At 32.0% G+C, this 20364-nt stretch overlaps 1 protein-coding gene across 5 annotated transcripts in view; it reads left to right on the forward strand.

Moving 5' to 3' along the window:
• The window catches only part of LOC118193293 (ubiquitin-associated protein 2-like), an 89769-nt gene that overhangs the window by 53916 nt on the left and 15489 nt on the right, over positions 1–20364 (forward strand). For 4 of the 5 annotated variants that reach the window (XM_035364350.2, XM_035364352.2, XM_035364351.2 and 1 more), the window contains exons 18-21: positions 353–418; positions 731–796; positions 13425–13503; positions 18599–18795. In XM_035364350.2, coding sequence (XP_035220241.1) covers positions 353–418; positions 731–796; positions 13425–13503; positions 18599–18795 — 408 coding nt within the window. The remainder of the gene's footprint in view (positions 1–352; positions 419–730; positions 797–13424; positions 13504–18598; positions 18796–20364) is intronic. The other variant, XM_035364353.2, reaches the window with a different exon arrangement.

Raw genomic sequence — 20364 nt, forward strand, 5'->3', positions numbered from 1 at the left:
AGAACTGGCTTAATTGAATGAGAAGTGTATCTCTAATCAAATTTGGCAAATAAGTTTGATGAAATGCATATAATTTAATAGGCCATGCAAAGAAGTCATGGTGTCCGCATCAGATTTTTAAAAAATAAATTTTTTTATGTATACTTTGTTCTACTCCGTGTGCACACAGTTTTAAGAAATATTAGCTAAAAAGGATAATGTTATTTACTTGTTTCCTAGCTATAGGAACCTATTAATAACAATATAATATGCTTGACACAGTTGGAATTTATATTTCTGAATTAAATGCATTTTAATTTATTAGTAATATGAAGGGAAATAAAATTTTTCTTGTAATTTTCTATTTTTCCAGGGTTTACAGCAACCTGTTTATAGTTATGAAGATATGCAAGTGTTACAGTCTAAGCTTTCTACCATGGTGAGTATTCGTCTCTGTATTTATAATATCCTAATCAATCTTTTGCATTAAATTAATAGTGGGATTTGGGTCTTTAATGTGCTATAATGCTAATTGATTTTACTGTGGCTGACCTTTGTCTGCTCTATAAGTAGGTTCCTTCTACATTTTGGCTTAGTGCTTCTGATCTCCCTATTCTGTCTCAAATGCTTTTGGGATTTTTCACAACTGCCAAATACAGATAGTTTAGTGAGAAAGCAACCATAGAAGTGAATATGAGTTGTTATTTATCCCTGTTTACAGCCATGCTTTATGTTTTATTTCTTTTTGAAGGGATTACAGTCTCCTGTATATAGTTACGAAGACATGCAGATGTTGCAGTCGAAGCTGTCTACTTTGGTATGTGAAACGTAGTCTGTTTATGTTTGTTTCTGGATTTTTTTTGGCTTCCCATCATTTGCTATCACCAACATCTTTTTTTAGCCACTTTTCACTGAAGGCTCACTCCCATTTTGTTCTGTCGCTTCTGAAACTTTGTCTTGAAGTAACATGTTTGAATTTTTAAAAAGAAGATTGCCATGCCTTGCATTTTAAATCATCTGTGTTATTGTGTGGCATATAATTTTTAAAATTAGAATTTTTCTTTGCTTATTTATCATCTGCACCACCATCACATTTGCTTTGGGAATGATTGTTTAAGTGATTATTTCTTGATGTGTGGTGTGCTTTATATGTATATATTGTGTGTATGGATTTTAATTTTAACTTCAGGTTGGGAAATGAAGTGTTTGTATATGATTGAATTAATGCTATTTTCTACAGTGAATTTCTTTTTGTGTACATATTAATATAATTTTCATGTGAATCTAATCATTTACCGCCTCATTTTCGCATGGCTAATTATTAAATTGAATAAATACAAAGGTGCTGCATTTTAATGTGTTTAAAATATTGTAACTGTCTGTTTAAATTTTGATTTTTCGTTCAAATCAAAACCCAAAATATGATAAAAGGATTACTATTAACAGTTTTGTTTATTATACCAGTGCATTCTCTGATTTGTTTCTTAATTGTATGAAGCAGATTTTCAAATTAAATGCCTAATTATCTGACTTTACTAAATAATGTTGTAAAAGTCTATATATAATTTAAAATAAAATATGAACAGATGTTCTAGAAGGATAGTTGTATGGGCACTTATCAGTTGATTAAAAGTTGTTAAAATAATGGTGTAAAATATGTATCTATAAACTAATAGGTATAAGAAGTGCCTAAATTGAAGAAAAATACTGCAATGAGGAAAATATAAATTTTGACATTCAAAAGAGTGTCTGCCTTCAGAATTAAAGATGAATTTTCAGTTGATATAACCTCTCTTGAATTTGTATGTCAAAGTAAATGACAACTGCTATTCATATGGCAGAGGAGGATTTAATATTCCTATTTACCGTTCTTCAAGGGAAAAAAGTTGACAACCTATATTTGATCTCCTTTTTTTATAGCACTGCGATCCAAATTAATTGCTGTTTTTATCTTATCGATTGTTTCATGCATTTTCTTATTTTTCACCAGCACTGATAAACACTTAATCTTTTACATAGTTAAATTACATTTGTGCAGTTCCTTTGGAATTTTAATACTGTCAGCTGTTGTAAATCACTGCGATGAATGATTTCAGAGGCATTGAAAGTGATAATTTCATTTTTAAGTTAGAAATAGTAGTAGTTCTTTTCGAAAAGCATGCAAGCATAATTTAGCTTCCTTGGAAATATTTCGAAAAGCATGCAAGCATAATTTAACTTCCTTGGAAATATTCATTAATTGATCTCATTTTTGGTAAATTTAACCTAATTGTGATATCATTAGATATCTTACTATTGAATATTTTTATGTTGATCAAAATTTAAGAAAAGATTTTATTCCTGAGAGTTTAATCAGTGTGGATCTTCTTTGCTTTTTTAGTATCATGTCTGCTGTAGCTCTTTTATTATTAGCTTTTTATTAACTTGAAACTTTTATTAATTCTTTGTCCTTAGAAATATGTGAATGTTGCAATGTGTTCGAATATGGTGTATTTGGTAAGTTCTTTTAGGCTAAATTAATAATGACATGAGTTGGCATAGTTCAACTATAATAAGTGATTAAAATAATTCTTTATTGCTGACAGTTCTGATATTTGCTTTCTTTTGTAGTATAATTATTTTATCTATTTTCCTGATAACTAACAACTTGATTCTGTCATGTGTGAGCATAAATTTTGTGTGTTCTAAAATGCATCATAATCAAAAGATTATTTTTGAAGGTGTTAAATTGGTTGGTTACATTTTAGTTTGATGTTTAAAGCTCTTTGTAGTATATTTTCTGAATTCTCAGTCGAATCCACATTAGAGATTATTTAAATTAATAACTATCACTTTCAGTATTAATATTCTGTAGGGAAAATGCCACGTTCGATGGTAGCCACCAGTCTGTCTGCCTCAGTAGATGCCGCTTAATAAAATTATGGTTAATATTATCATTTGACTGTTGTTATCAATTTACCGAAGTCCTGACAGTTTATATATGAAAATATGGAAGACATATTGCTTATGATAATCAAAAATTTGATTAATATGGTCAAACTATTATAGAATAATTTTTTTTAAACTAATATTGTCAAATAAAAGGTGAACTTGCCAAGTGGAAAAGGGGTTAAATCGTCAAATTGTATATGGTTAACTGAAATTGCGTGTTGATTTCAGTTAACCATGTACAATTAAACAAAGCAATAACTTAGTTTCAGTAGACTTTGGACAGCTGTGTCGATTTTGATGATGATAGACATAGATTTTTCATCAGAAGCCCCCGCCTCGAAAAAAAAAAAAAAAACTGCAGATTCCCCCTCCTCCCAAGGAAAAAAAAAAAAAAAAATTTCAACAATAATAAAACATCATAACTAAACAGCAAACTAATGTTGCTAATTTGAAATTCTATGTTGATCTATTATTTTCCAATGAGAGATGCCTTCTGAATATTAAGATTAAGGGTACAGCATCCATTAAATAATTTCTAGAAATATTATGAACAATTTGTTAATGCATTTTTATGTTTAAGACGTTAGGAACAGTTCATAAACAAACCTTTTGCATTTTCCTGTTTAAAATGGTGGGAAAATACCTGTTTATATGTTTCTTCATATTTTCTTATTTTTGCTGTTTTGAAGGGTATTTTTTTCCATCATTTAGTGTTTATCATTTCATTCATGTGATCAAAATAACGGTACACAAATGTGATCACATTAAACAGTGCCTGCTATATGAATTTATAAATTGCAGGTCAGTAATAACTTCAGTGTACTAATATGGAAAGTAAAACTTTTTATTTGTCATATTAATTTTTCTGATTCATTGTATGTGGAAAAAAAAGTGCTATAAAATTAAAAAGATTGAAGATTTTTTCCTTCAAGGGGAAAAGAGAGAATTGTTTATCTAAAACTTTAATTCTGCATGGCTATGCTCAAAAGTTTTTTAATTGCTTTTATTTGAGATTTGACTGTGTGCTGCTTAATTTAAAAAATACTTATAGTTTTGCCCATACGTAATCGTCCTCAATGACGAATTCCAATTCAGTCTAACCACTGGTTCTCAAAGTACCTTTTTCTGGAGAGAAGCAAAGACGCACTATTTATTTTACATCTGAGAAGGGACCAACGTGGCAGCTGCAGGGTTGTATAGGTAGATGCAGAGATCTTTGTGTCTTTCATGGAGGCTCTGTGATTACTGTGAGTTATAGGGAAAAGACGTTAGAGCTGTCTGTCCACCTTTCTAAGGATGCAGTTGAACCTCTGGTAATTTTTTTTTAGGGACAGTAATGCTCATTGACATGCGACTAAGCTGGTGTATGATTTCTTGCAAAGTGATAGGTTAGATTATTTAATTACAGTAAAGCCTCGGGGGATATCTGTCTAAGGGGAGGGATGCCTTTGTGGAGGACTTTGTAAGGAAACTGGCTCGTATACACATTACATATGGAAAACCATGAAAACACCCATGCAGCCAGCCCGTTCGCAGGCCTGCAAAGTGATAATCCAGAGAATTGAAAGCAGTGTTGCTGCAGGAATGTGAACAAGTGCCACAGGGTTTTGTAAACTCTGATTTTTTCAGTGTATAGTCATGTTGCTGGAGCTGTGTGACTGCTAAAAGGGACCACACACCCACTGTAGGCCTCTCTCTTTTTTTTTTTTTTTCAATCTTGCAAACTTTCCTACTTCCATGATCCTACAATTATACCTTGATTGCTGTATAGTAAATTTATATTGTGTCCATTCCATATTTTATTAAAATTGGTTTATCAAGTCTTAAGATAAATCAACCAAACATAAAAATTTCTCTTAATTTTGAAAACCAATATGTATTGTGAGAAAGCTTGAACATAATCATGAAAATTTTATACTGTTTATGTTTTTAATATTAGCAGTGTTCCTACTGTTTGCAAGGGGGCAAATACATTAAGTGTTAGTCCATATACTAATTCAGTATTACAGTACAAAGTCTGAAATCAGGAATTGTCAGGACTTCTGGTCTGCAAGTTCTAGTTTTTAAATTACCAGTTTAAATCTAGTATGATGAATTGTAGACATGACAACACTCGGGCTTCACTTATCAGATCGAAACAAATGGCTGTCTATACACTCAAAGTGGATGCCAGAGTAGATGCAACCAGTTCAATTGCACCGGGTGTCAGAATTTAGGGGCAGCAAAAATTTTAAAACTGAGGAGAGTCACTGGACAGTAAAAATAAAGGGCGGCAAAATTTTTGGAATTCAGGGAGCTGCTGGGCAGCAGAATTTAGGGCTTCCTGAGATTGACTTGTTGGAGCATATGATATCATTTTTGATTGAGGAGTGGAGTTTTTAAGTGGATCTTCATTCAACAGGAAGAGGCCCTTTTAAGCACATTTCAAGGCAGAAAGAATGATGCAAACTATTTTTTTATGTATTTGTAATCTGTTTTTAGTTATGCTACACTGGACAATAATCTAAAAATTATTCGGTACAACAGTTATAGTTGAAAAAAATAAAGTCGGCTGATCCTAAAGCGAATTAGAATAATATTTTTCTAAAATCTGCTTTTGAATGTTTCTACTTTTTAGCTTGACATGAAATATTCAATGTTTTATGCTTTTAATGGATTTTTAAAATAAATAAGCTTTTGATTTTTGTTCTTGAAAGAATTTTGAATTCCATAATTAAAATGTTTATCTGCTTTAACTCGGCTTGTTTTAAAAAATTTTGGAAAATGCAAATGTTTAATGTGATCACATTTGAACTGTTAGCTCAAGTATTTATTTATAAATTCTGTTAAAGAAATGAATTTCTAGATTTTAAAATTAAATAATATCTAAATAAATATAATTATGTTTGAAAAACTACTTTTTGCATAACCTATATTGGAGATTAAAAAAAAAAAATTTTTTTTTAACATGTTATTTCTTTTTTTACTTTTTTCAAATTATTATTTATAATGTTTATTTACATTCTTACCCTTTGGATGCCATTTAAAGTACATTTAACTGGCTAATTTAAAATTTTTAGTTATATACTATTAACATACTGCTTATATAATTGCTTTGCTGATTTAACATGATTATTCTAGGAAGGCAATAATCTTGCACACTTGTTAATTAATAAAACTGGTATAAATGGCCAAATAGAGTAAGAAAAATGGCTAGGGAGTGTTAATAGTTTGGAGAGGGAAAAAATAAACTGGAATTTATTACTAAATGAATACTTTATATGGTAATTCACCAAGGTTTTAATCTTTTTACGTTACAGTTAAAGCATTTTGTTTGTGTTTCTTATTTTGAATTTTGAAATTATGTATACGTTTAAAAGTTTTTATTGTATGAGAGAAAGTTATGTTTGATTGTGTAGCAGCAGGTTTTTTTTTAATGCATAAGAATACCTTTCATCTTCATCTTTATTTGTTTGTGTCTAATATTAAAATTTATTGCATGATAAATTAACTTTTGCATGTTCAAAATGAAAACTTACTAAATTTTTTTTTTAAAAAATGCTGCTTAAAAATTTATTTTGTTTAATAACAAACTGCTTTTGGATATATTTCTTTGTAAACCACATTCATATATGTTCTTGAAAATTGAGATAGTTGATGTGTTTAAATATTATTTGTATAGGAATTATATAATATGCATCTCAGGCAAAGATAAAGTTGGAATTCTGAGTTCTGTGTTCTTTCCCTAAATAATATAATCCAATTACATATGCCTTAAGATTAAATAATTTACTGTACCCTAAAATAAACAGTATTTCAGTGTAAAATGCATAAATAACAGTATTTCTAAAAGATGTATATTTTATTTAAAAGGTTCAGTGTTCAAAAGCACTCATATGTCATTCTTTTAATCCCTTAAAAATATTTAATGTTTTGAACATTTTGTGCAAAACTAAAGCATTTCTTATGTCTAAAATATAAGATTTATTTATTTCTCATCTTTATTTGGTGTTATTTGCGTAATTGGAAGCTTAATTTTTTTTTATTGGCTATACATGGAAAGAATAATAAAACTGAGAAGAACAGGAAAATTAGTGTCACACAAATAAAAATTTAATTTTGACATTATTTGTGTTGAATTTAAATATATGATTTAATTTTCATATTGTACATATGCTATTATTAGAAGTAGGGTTTCTCAGCTGAAAATATTTTTGAGGGTCAGTGTAAAGTTAATATATCCATATTCTAATCAGTAGCATATAATTTGTATCTCATGACCCAAAGGACATTTCGAAAATTGGTTTCCATGGCTGCAGTTATCTGCTGTTTTCTATTTTTGAAAGTCTTTTTTCAGTGTATTTTTACATAAAGCTCTTGCCTATAAGTATTATGTTTTGAAAAGTTTTTCCTTCTCTTTCTTTCTTTTTTTGAACTCCCCTCAAAAAAAAAAAAAAAAAAAAAAAAAAAAAAAAAAAAAAATGGATATTTTTTCAGATATATTGTATAGTTTTACTTACATATGTTTTATCATCTAAAATGGAATTTGTGAAGTCAATTCTTCAAGAGATAATAGTTTAATTACTTGAATCAGGTAAGCTGATCACAAATAGACTATGCATTCACTCTTTTTGAATCGAATCAGAATTTTTCAAAAGTTCAGAATTAAAATTTGGCATACATCAGCTTATTCGATATGTTGTTTCTAACGAACGTAACTTCATTCAGGATGCTCTGCCAATGTATAACAACAATTTATTTTTCTTATTTCTGTGTTTCTTGTTTTTCTGGAAGTTCCAAAATTGACTTCCTTTTGTGCTGTGAACTATGACATATTTGTATTCTTCTTGCCTTTAATCAAACTTGCCGTCGTTCTCTTGCACTGACCAATACTGCGTTTTATTGTTACCTACATGAAACCTTTATGTTCTTTACTTAGCAAACCTAAGTTTTAAGAAAATAAAAAACAGTAAATGAATCTTCAGGCTTATTGAACAGTTTATATTCTCTCTGAAGCGTATCATACATAATATGGTTGCAATTTTCCTGTTTTCTATTCTCCAGGAAATTTTGACTAAATTTCTGAATGCAAGCCAAGTTTATGTCTCGTTTTCCCATTGTCTATTTTTGTCTAAGAGGTGGTCGTAAATAAGGCTTTCATTTAATCCTCAACTAAAACTGGGATGGTTTTAGTTAACTGGTGAGATAGCGAATGCACAAGGCAAAAGCTTTAACTGATTCCATGACGGGCTCTAATTCCATGTGCTATGAGTAAGGTTGGGATCTTTAACTCTTTGACTACTAACAGGGCATATATGCCCCATTAAAAGTTTAAAAATTAATGCTGCATTGGAATGTTGGGGGTCATCTTCCACTAATTGGAAAATCCAGACGCTGCCATGCTTGTTGTACAGAAATGAACACAGAAAAAAGAATAAATATGAGTTGTCCTGTAATGTAGGGTTACGCAAAGAATGCTTTACCCTGTACCATACAATGTAAAATCTATTAGCTACAATAAAGTTTTCCAGAATAATAGGGGTGTGCTTATAGTAAGTCGATTGCTACGTGTGGGACGTACGTATTGCACCATTAACTATGCCTGGGAGATGTGTCCCAGCCTTTGGCTTGGAAACTGTTTGTCAAAGAAATCTCAAATGCTAAATTTACCTTATTTATGACATATTTTGTTCACTTGGATAGAAAACGGGGTAAATTTTTTTAAATTCGTAGTCAAAGGGTTAAATGAGACTGACTAGTTAGTCGGCTTTGTCACTAAATTCTTCAACTGTAGTACAAAAGACTTTTTCAACAGTAAAGAAATTTTAAACTTGGTGGAATTAATTCAGGGTTCGTAGTGGTCTTTATAAGTGCTTATAAGTCCTTATATTTGAAAATAAAATATAAAGGCCCTTATAGGTGCTTACTTTTTCTTTAAAGCCCTTATTTTTTCGTTTTTAGTGCTTATTTTTTCCTTTTAGTGCTTTTTTTTTTAAATGAACACGCTATTTTTCGGCGTACTAAAGCCGAAACTAAATAAACAACTTTTCTTCCTAATATGAAATGTCAGACGGTGAATCATACTCCCGGCCCGGAAATAGCTTTTCCCCCTTTCTCTGCATTAACATAACCTTTGGCATTCACGAAGAGTACAGACAGGTGCCCATCGTTCCATTGGTCAAAGAATTGCGAAAGCAGTAGAAAATTCCGGTTCATTCGGCATTCTTTTACTTCCACCCGAATACTACACACGTTTGAATTTCTATCAAGATCTTAATAATTTGCATTCTCGTTCCGCTTGGTCAGTTCATATTCATGTTTATTATGATCATTATGCTTATATTATGAGCATATGTATGAATGTTTATAATAACATAGTTGCAGTAACTGCTGAAGTATAGTAAACTTCCAAATATCGTTGTGTTTTGACACAGATTAGCTTTCTAAGGAATAATATTTGGAATGGCTTAAATAAAGGGAAAGTAATCGAATAGTCAAAATGATTTCATTTTTTTGGCCAATACATTATACAGTACAAAGATTGGGAGGTTCTCCCCTTTATCTGCAAAATCTCGAATATTAAAACTCTTTACAGTTCGCTGCAAAACAAGCAACAGACTTTTTTTTTTTTTTTTTTTTTTGGTCATTTTCCAATCTGGATTGAATAGGACTAAAAGTTCTGCGATCTACCAACCCAAGCGAAGAATGGTTCTATTCCGGAAATTTAATGCCACCTGTTGAAAATTAGAATGAAAAACACCCCAGTTATTTATTCTCCCAATACCGGCAGCTATTGATTCCGATTGCGTAATATCACGTAAGGAAGAATTACGGCACACATATTGCACAATAACATTCGCGATATTTTGCAGAGATAATTAATTTTTATGTTTTGTCCGAGATTTGTTTATGAACACTTAAAAGAGTTTTACTGTGCTTGCTAAGCAGAATATTTTTCAGTTCCATTAATTAATTTTTATATGATGCACATATCGAAATGTCAAAAGCATTTATTTAGCGGAACACTTTAAAGAGCAGCAACTGCCTACACCCCTTCCGCTCCTCTTTTTCAAGTTACGATCGACTGTCCGAATATTCGCCAATTTCCAAGTATGCATGTTAGTTAAGCTTTTACTGTTAAAGGATGACTGCATTAAGCAAATTTCTGTCTTCTGATTTCAGAAATGTTCCTCTTTTTTACCTAAATTACTTTGCTTGCAATATTTGTTAAGGGAAAACTGATATACAATGAAAATTTAGAAAATGTTCAGAATTTAGATTTAAATTATTTAAATATCAATATGAGTAGAAAAATAAATACAATTTATTATTAAGTTCCAAGCGAATACAATAAATATGCTTTATTATTATTTATTTTCTTTATTTTGAACTGAAATTTCATCATCAAATCTTGTGTTAGTTCTGCATAGTTTTTTTTTCTCTCATTGTAAACTAGTTCTGTAAATTGAACTTTTATTTAAAATTAAAAAAAAGTAATTATTTTCCATGGTTGAGATTTATTCTCTGTTAATAAATACTGCATTTCTCATATTTTAAATTACAAGTCTAATTTTTAAGGTTACGCAGTTGTGTATAATGTAATTATACAGGTGCTTATTTTTTTCTTAAAATGTGCTTGAAAAGTGCTTATAAGTGCTTATTTTTTTAACTAAAATGTGGCTATGAACCCCGTAATTGTAAATGTTCACATACTTATTTTTATGAACATGTGAAATTCAATTAAGAGTTTCCAAAGAAAGTCTTAGATAATCAAAGGTATGCAATAGTGGTACAAAAACAAGAATCCCAGCCTTCCTCATCAGTTCCAGAACATAAATAAATGCTGCAAAAAATGTGCAATCTACTTTTGAATACTTTGTTGTGAACTCTATATACTTTCCTTTTAATTCGTGTATATCAGTTTTTCTTTGTTGTACAGGCTTGTGTAACATGCATATAGTAAGCTATCTAATCACCGAAGTCAGTTTTTCAAGTTTCCTGGGCATGAGCATTTTTTACTGCTTTCCATTGGGCTTTCATGTGTCATCCATCAGTAAACACACATGGTGTGGGGTTCTCATTCTTAAAATACTGTAACCCTGAATAAGAGGACAATGTAATCTTTGCTATGTGTTGTGAGAGATATTTTTTAAACTTTTGGTCATTTGTGTAGAAGTTACAACCGGTACTGAGAGATGTCTGTTGTTATGAAGAAGTAGAGCCTTCAAAAATCTGTTATGTGAAGCTACTGTAACCTCTATTCGTATGTGGAATCATCATTGGATATAATTTTCTTTATGAGATTACTTAACATCATTACAATAAACTGACTCTTTCTAAAATGGAAAGTATTTATTTTACAAATGCCAAACATTAGCGCTTAGGGTTCACAGGCTCTTCAGTTCTTTTTAACAATATCCTCATACTGCAAAAGTGTAATACAGTTATTTAAATGTTAAAAAATCATAGACTGATTGGAGTCCCACAAAATAAGTCCAGTGAATCCACCTCTTCAGTTCTGTAGATGCGGTCTCGCAAACGGTCATGTCCGGTCAGACATCGCTGTCTTTCCTAGAAAACTGGGAATGAAAGTTGTCTCCTCCCCCAAAATATTCTATCTCTTATCCATAGCACGTTGAATCATATCCTGCTTAAGAAGGTTAACAAACAGTTTAGTGATATGGAGGGGAAAAAAAAAAAAAAAAAGTTGATTAATGCATTATCAAAAGTTTCTTTTTTAGCCAGTGTATCAGGCTTTTTCGTTTCACATAATTCCACATGGGCTGGTATCCATTGGAAATAATAAGGTTCTTTGGGAAGTATTTTGATTATTCAGTAGAGCTTGAAGTGCACTTTTGAAATCTGACAGTATGCCTTTACAAAAGAGTAGCTACGAATTGATAATTGTTGAATAGCCACAGCTCGAAGACAGTAGTAGTAAGAGGGCCAATTTTTAAATGGAAAGTATGGAATTAATTTCTGCTCATAACTGTTGTTGCTTATGCTCACGTGTCTGACATATTCAGCCCAAGCTCATGAAATTCCTCATGACAAGGAGCGCTAGATTACGCCTGTCATTAGCATCAGCCTTGAGCACTTAACAGGTGACAGTGCGATTCTAGCTCGGTTCCATCCCCAATTTTGATGGAGAGCACCCTGGGGGGACGAATTTTCCACCAAACCATACAAGAAGACTTTCAGCTCACCATATATTTAAGTGCAGTGGTGCCCTGCTGCACCGACTATACATTTACAAACACCGACGCTAACCACTATACTGGTTGGCTGGCTCTGCTCATAACTGATAATGTTAAATATTGTCTAAACATTTCAAAGCTGGTTTCAAAAGATCACCTGTCATCAAATTGGTTAATTTTGTTTGTGTAAATAACTGGCTTCCCCCTTCTCTTTTGTAATAAAGCCTGTATAATGGGCTCTAACATATCAAGATCATAATGTTCAACAGATTTTATTGTATATTAAGATAATTGAAAACTTTTGTTCTCTTATTGTGTATCTAATTTCATTGTAATGAATATGATAAATGGAAAGTATTTATTTTGCAAATGCCAAACATTAGCGCTTAGGGTTCACAGGCTCTTCAGTTCTTTTTAACAATATCCTCATACTGCAAAAGTGGAATAAAATTTTTATGGTCTTCTGTTTCTCACCATACTAGAGATATTCCAAAAAGCATAGTTTTTTTTTTTTTTTTTTTTTTTTTTTTTTAACAGGCATCCTTTTCAGAATACTTAGAGCAAATACCTTTCCACTTAGCCTAACTGTTAACTAAGCATATAATAACTCATCTTTCACAAATGTTATTGCTTAAAACACGTGATTATGGTCATTCTAACTCTATAAACCCTTGTCATATCTAAAGTTTTTCTAACCCTTTTGGATCATGGGCATGTAGTCCAACAAGTGATATTGTTAAATGCTATGAAACCTTCACTAATTGAGTAAGTGAAACATTTCTTGCCTACATTTGGTGTGATTCATCCTGATGCCATCTGGTATGAATTACATCTTGGAAAATATTAAATTTTTGACATCGTAAGTTACTCTGGAAGCTGTGCAGTGACAAGACATCTTAGCATTGAGTATTTAAATTAACATATGATCTTAAAAGGGGTTGAAGAAGGAAAGCAGAATTCCCACCATTTATATGTGATTATGATTTATAAAAATTATTTTTTAATTGTTTAAGTAAATAAATACCATTAAGAAAATGTTAGCATTTCCAAAACAATAGAATTTCTGTAGGACAGTATAATTTGACCTTCTGTTTCATTATGATAGCACTCAAATGTAACCAGTAAAAGTGCATAAATATTTAGTGTATCTATATTTCAGCTTCGTTAGTACTGGGATATCAATCAGTACTTAACATATCATAGTTCTCAAATACCAATAATAAGTGTACCAAAACTATAAGTTAGCTATTTTAGGTTGTTTTATTATGGTTTCTTTTCCAAATGCACTTGGAAAGAGCAATGCCAATTGGAGATTTATTGCTCGTAATTTTTTTATAGGGATACTATGATATGCAATTCCAAGCTCCTACTAGCATGACTGGTCGGGACCCAGGCATGGGAAGTGTAGCTTATACTAGTAAGTATTGCTTTATTAGATGTATTTGATTTATTTATATGTTTAAAGTACCAGTTTTGTCAAATATTAAGAGAAGATGGGACTTCTGTCCTTATTATGATTAAGTAATGGGAGAAGAATACTGTGCTCATGGAACTGTTAACAGCTAAGGTCTGTTCAGGGAGTCAGATGTTTATAAGCCTTTGTGTGCAACAATAGAGGTTCTTCTTGCTGTTGTATGTGAGGCCAAAGAGAACCTGAAAATTCAGATTTCGTGCACATAAGTCCACAATGAAGAACTTCTTGGCCATCCGTCCTTTGTTGCAGATGAATTTATTTCAGTGTGATGTGTATGAAGTCATGCTTTGTAGTTAATATTCAGAAACTCCTTGTACGAATTTCAAATGGAGCATTAGCCAAATTCTGTTTATCAGGAAACCAGACCTTCCTGTGTCATTGAAACTATAAGGATTTTGTGTAAATTCTAACTGTTTAACCAAATGCCAGTGTGGTATCTGACTAGTAAGCAAAAGACTTAGACAGCAGAAAGTGACATTCGGTTGAAATCTTCGCGAATGAGCTGCAGTTTCACATATGTGCAACTTTATTGGTTTCTAAATCTTTTTACACAGTGGAAGCAGAGTCATACACCTTAGGACTATGACAGTTGGACCATTGCATTAATGCTTCCTTCAAATTGGATTGTTCAGATGACACCATTACGTGGGCTTAGTTTGCATCCATACTCGAATAAAAATAATTGTACTAGATGGCTGATCTAAAGTTCATAAGCATTTATTAGATCATCTATTGCATTTATAATTAGCAGAAAATCTCTTTTGGCCTTTTGTTTTATGCTTCTAAACATTCCAGTCCATTTGGATCATGCCTCCTGTATCTTTAGTATTTAGTTAAAAATTTTGACAACTAAAATTTCATGCTCAGAATCAAATTAATAGTTGTACTCACCATGTTCCCCCTTTCTTTGTTGTTTGCTGCTGGACGGTTGTTGCCTTGAGTTGTTCCAATTGCTTTCATTTCAAGCTTTTTCAAATAATCTAGGAAGTTGAAATTCATAAAGGAGTTATCAAAATACAATTTGTGATCTGTCAAGGATTGGGATAATACTTATTAATTCGTTCTGACTAGTAAGTATTGTTTTATTAGATGCATTTGATATATGTATACTTTTTAATTAGCAGTTTAGTCGAATATTAAGAGAATATATGATGATTCTTCTGCCTAGGATAGAGGTTTTATCTCTTGTACACAATCATTTGAAACCAGAGCTTTATTGGAAATGGAAATGAAGCTTTATTGGAAATGAAGTCCATTGTTTAAATCCAAATCTGACCAGCTTTTCACTTATAACTTTTTTTTTGGAGGTAATAATGAGTGTAATAATGGATCATTTGATCATTGATATTAAATTGTTTTGAAAATACACTGTGCTATTCCTAAAGATTAATGCTTGCTGTGCTCTCCACTTGCAAGGAAAATGTTGCTGAAATCGCTTACACCAGAGAATGCTGATGACTTTATCAGTGTGGTGACCAGGCTATGGCTCCAAAGTTCACAAGTTCTGCCCTCAGTTAAAAGGAACAGCAACCTGCACAGGTTCCTCTATTGCATATTCTTCTCCTCTGCCATTAAAAAAATAGTTAGTGGCCAAGGATGATTGGTTCACAGTACCAATTACAAATGATTCTGTAAGATCTGCAAGGTCTTGGCAGTGACGAGACCAACCAGACTTTTGGTGAGGAGGCAAGCTGATTGTCTGCAGAAATCTCTGTTTCTAGGAATATGTAAGGATTTGTATGTTTCCTTATGTCTCCATCTTTGTTTTTTCCTGTGGCATAGAATGGTGCCTATTAATAATTACCAGGGAATATTTTTAGTCGCATTAGCACAAATTGTCACATGTAGCTCTTTGGCTGATTGAAGAATTCTTCAAATCATTGAACTGCAATGTTTAGTCAATTAAATTTTATTATTTATAAAACTTGAGTTGCAGTACATAAAAGAAAAGTTTGCATCCATCTTTTGCTGCCTTTAACCTTCTAGCATTTGCGTATGCACAAAATTTACAACTTCAGTTTTTAATGCACTACATATCGAAACAGATGTCTGAATGTCATTTCTATTCCACCTTTCTACCCTTCACCACATCATGGAATGTGCCAACAGAAAGTAATTTTTTTTTTTTTTTTTGTGAAAGTTACAACATGCGCATGGTCATGGGTGAAAATTAGGAAAATATTTTTTCTGTCGAATATTTTGTAATTTTGTCTTATTAATTGCCATGTATTATTTTAATTTGAAAACATTTGGCTCTGTAAATTTTATATCGGTTTTCATGGCAAAAAATATGTGCAACCAGCTAATTTTCCTCGCATTCTTGAAGAATTATCTGATGAAGAAAAGGAAGACAAGGAAACCTTTCGATGGGAGAAGAATAGTGATTTCCATTCCTTATTTTCTTTTATTTCTGTTTTTTTAGAAATAAATAATATTAAAGTTAGTTTAAAGTGCATTTTTATAACCATTAAGAAGTAACTTTCCTTGCAGAAGTAAGTAATGCTAAACTTACTTTTTTTCGTATTAAGGCGTTTTCCTTTTTTATTTGTCTATACTTGCCTTTGATGAATATTAAAATTAGCTTCGATTTTAAAATGTAATTATTAAATAATAAATTTAAAATTTTCTGTAATGAAATACATTATTGCATTTCTATCTAACTAACATAAGAACTTAAAAATAATTATATTTGAATGTGATATCAGTCGTATTTTGCAATAATAAGATTAATATTTTATTTCTTAACAAATTTATTATTAATATTCACTCATTTCTGTCGATTTTCGTGCCAAAAACGGTAAAATAACGGATGTTGTAAAAAAAATACGACGCGCGCGTGCTGGAAGGTTAAGTGGGCTTGAGAGGCTTCTTTTTGTTGAATGAAGATCCATTTAAAAACTCGACAGGTACTTCTTTACAGACCTGTGAACAATTGGATCGAGTAAATTAACCTTTAATTGAAAAGTGTCCAGTGCTTGTCAGCAAAAAAGGCATTATTCTGCAACATAATGCATGACAAAGCCTGGAAAAAATTAATTAATTGGAATGGAACATATTGTTTCTCCCACTGTACTTGCCCGACATTGCACTGTTGGATTCCCATGTATTCTGAGTGTTACAGCACTTACTATATGATCCCCCCCTCCAAAAAAAGGAAAATTTAGATGATATTCAAAATTCCATCTCTAGATATTTTGCTCAAATTCCAATTGATTTTTATTGATCTAGCATTGAAAATTTGCACTGTCAGATGGCAAAAATATTTTTGATGATGAGGGTGATTACATTATTGATTAAAAAGTTTACTTTTTTTATTTAATGTAAAAAGATAGCATTACTTTCTGGTTTCCCATATATATCTATATAATATGCAATTTTTTTGTAAAATAAGTGAATAATGTAATTGCAAATATAGGAATGAATTTTCAGTTTTAATTTCAGAATTTCTGTTTCACCTAGAGAAAAAGCAACACCATAAATTACAAATTACAAATGGTTATCATAAATTAAGGAAAAATCACAAAAATAGGGATAACTCCCTCAAAAATAAGCCAAACCGTATTAAATTTGAATATGTTGCCAATTAAGAGTAGCTGAGTAAAACTGCGATATGCAAATTAGTGGCGCTCCTTTCGGAATACGTCATCTGCGAGAAGTGTAAAAGTCCATGTTTGAGAGCAAGCCCACATATTTCACTGTGACAGTGACATCAGAAATCTGAGATAGCCAATTCGTAACAATGACCTCCAGGCATCATTTGCCTGCAGAACTGTGATGGAGAGCCATTGGGAGACTAGAGGCAGGACAGTCAAACAGAAGTGGCCAGATGGCTAAATGTGAGCCCTTCTGTGGTTCATAGACTTTGGAGGCAATTTCAAACCACAGATTCAGCTAAGGACGGCCAACTGCTACGACGAGCGCCGATGACCGATATTTGACATTATGTGCACGCAGGAATAGAACCGCTACTCCAACTCTTCTTAGATCCTCTCTTGCTGCAGCCACCTGAAGGTTCGTGTCAACGTCAACTGTGCGTAAAAGGCTTCACGAAGGTGGTCTGTATGCGAGGCGACCACCCATTTGTGTGCGGTAACGGCACGCCATAGGAGGGACCGTTTTCAGTGGGCACAACAACATGGACGCACAGACCTCCATGTCTTTCCAAGGGGAAACGTGAATGCTCAGATTTATGGAGATGACATCCTTGATGTTTATGTGTGCCCATATTCCGGGGCAATAGGCGATGCTTTCCTGTTACAGGACAACAACGCAAGATCACACAGGGCTCGCATCGTAGATGATTATCTTCAACAGGAAACAGTTATGCGCATGGTGTGGCCATCTCGACCCCCTGACTTGAATCCTATCGAGCATGTTTGGGATGCTTTATGGAGACGTCTAGCTGCTCTCAATCCGCCCCCTCATATCCTAGTCGTGCTTGCAACTGCTTTGCAAGAGCAATGGCTCTCACTTCCTATGGAACTGATAGACCGCATAATTGAAAACATCACACATTGCTGATGTGTATTACTTCTAGAGGCGATCATATTCCATATTGAAGGTACTTTTCCTATAGCAAACTGACACCTTCAATTTGTTCATTTTATACATGTGCTAATTTCTATACTATCATATTTGTCTGGTAATTTCTTTTTATATGTTATTTGATACCTTACTCTGTGTTGTATATTGTGGGTAAGTTTCATTAAATTATACATGTAACGTTTTCAGTAATTGTGATTTTTGCTTAATTTATGATAACCAGTGTACTAGAATAGAGGGAAAATAAGTTCATGTAAATGTAAATGTATTGCACTATATCAACTGTAAACTTACTTCATTCAGTAGGACATGTGCACAAAATCCTCAAATGGGAAACCTGGCAAACAATGCATCAATGACTTTAATGTGATGCATAAATTTTTATATATCTTATCTAAAACAATTTTTTGGTACCACATTTTAATCCTTTCATAATTTTAATAATGCTATGTTTTGATACCACATAAAAATTCAGCATATTTTATTATTTTTATAGCGGATGGCAAGTACAGTAGAGCTGATACTGATGCCTCCACAGTTGCTACTACATTATCGCAAGGGCAAGCTAGCACACAAGCTCATGGCCAAGCATTATTCAACCCTGCTGCTCTTCCTCCAGGGTATGGCTATTATTTTGCTGGTGGCATGATGCCAGGTGGCATTCCACATTATGCTGCTCCACCTATTTTCCCGGTAAGAGAAGTGCTATTTGTACTCAAATTATGTTTGTCCTTTTTTTGGTATATTTTTTAAAGTTTTCTATCACTTTTTCTTTGAATTTCTGTAGCTATTTTTTTTATAAGAAACACTTTGTAATTTTTATTAGAATTGAAAATTATACATTCATTCAACTAATAATTAATAATAATAACTGACAATTTCTTTGTATCCATGCGAACGTGCATACCACATGCATACACACAAAATAGAAAAGGTAAAAACACCATGATATGTAAAAATTTTATTATTGGAAACACTAATTATGATAACTATAATAGTATTAACCAGTAAACTGAAATGTAAAAGTTATAAAAAGGTTTTGCTAAGTACACAGAACTTTGAAACTGGCAGTAAGTTTCCTGACTATATTTCTCAAAGTGATCGCTATTTTTTAGCACATAATTGGTAACATCCCTATATAAACATCTCTACTGAAGACCCAGGTCATTTGAAATTATGTTTTCTTAAAGTGGGTTCATTATACTTGTAAAATGTATGAATATACTACTATTTCTAAATTAACACGTTGAGCGCGGCGCCGAGTTTGCTGTCCTTTCCATTCAGCCGGCAGCGAGATAAGCCGTATTTTTGTTTAGAATGTTTCAATACATTTCATTAAAACTATATTTGATCACATTTTATTGAGACTATACTTATTTTTTAACTTTAATACTCTGCTCGGATGCCAGCCAAACGAAAATTCCAGTGCCTGTCCCCAGGGACCGATGCCGGCCACACGGAAAGTTCACTGCCGCTCCCCAGGGACCGGCGCCGCGCTCAACGTGTTAAGCATTATGGTGTGCATATGTGGACCTGTGTATTATTTCCAGTAGTTTTATTTTATTTATTTTTTATTTCTGTTTTATTATGGATTAACTTTTTACTATCGAGACCTTAAGTTTTTGTAAAATTGTTTAAATTATAATTCAATTTAGCTATGTTTTTATGCATTCCAAAATACTGATATTTTTTAATACTAATAATATCAGTATTTCTTGATGCTGTTTTGATATCATGATATTAATGCTGATATTCATATTCTATAAAATACTGATATTTCATGCCAAATTTTAGATAGTTGGTGCAATTGAATTCATGGTGAAGCATATTCACATATATTTACTGTGAGGACAAAATTAAAAATTTCATAATATAAGTTTAGAAGCATTTGAATCGAGGTCCATTCATTGCTGTGTTCGAAAGATTTTCAAAAAAATGTTTATTATTGAGTAGATCTGTTTGAAATATCTATTATTTGAATGCAAAAAATTAATGTTTCTTCATCACCTCTGGAAAGACCATGGTCCCACCGAATTTTGAATGTACATATTCCTTCACCTAAAAGCACAAATGTGAATTCTTTTATTAACAAATAAGAGCAGTGTTTTGCTATTGCTGAAAATAAAATAATATCCTTTTTTACTTCCTTATATGAAGTAAAGGAAGTATTATATTTGCTGCTAAAAATTTCGGGTGTCATATTTCAATGAAATTATCCATTTAAACAATGTTTTTGCATGACATCTGTATGTACAGACTGAA

The sequence above is a fragment of the Stegodyphus dumicola genome, chromosome 4 (genome assembly GCF_044657685.1).
Source record: "Stegodyphus dumicola isolate Sdum_Otavi_A_Nest chromosome 4, ASM4465768v1".
In the NCBI taxonomy this organism is placed as follows: Eukaryota; Metazoa; Arthropoda; class Arachnida; order Araneae; family Eresidae; genus Stegodyphus; species Stegodyphus dumicola.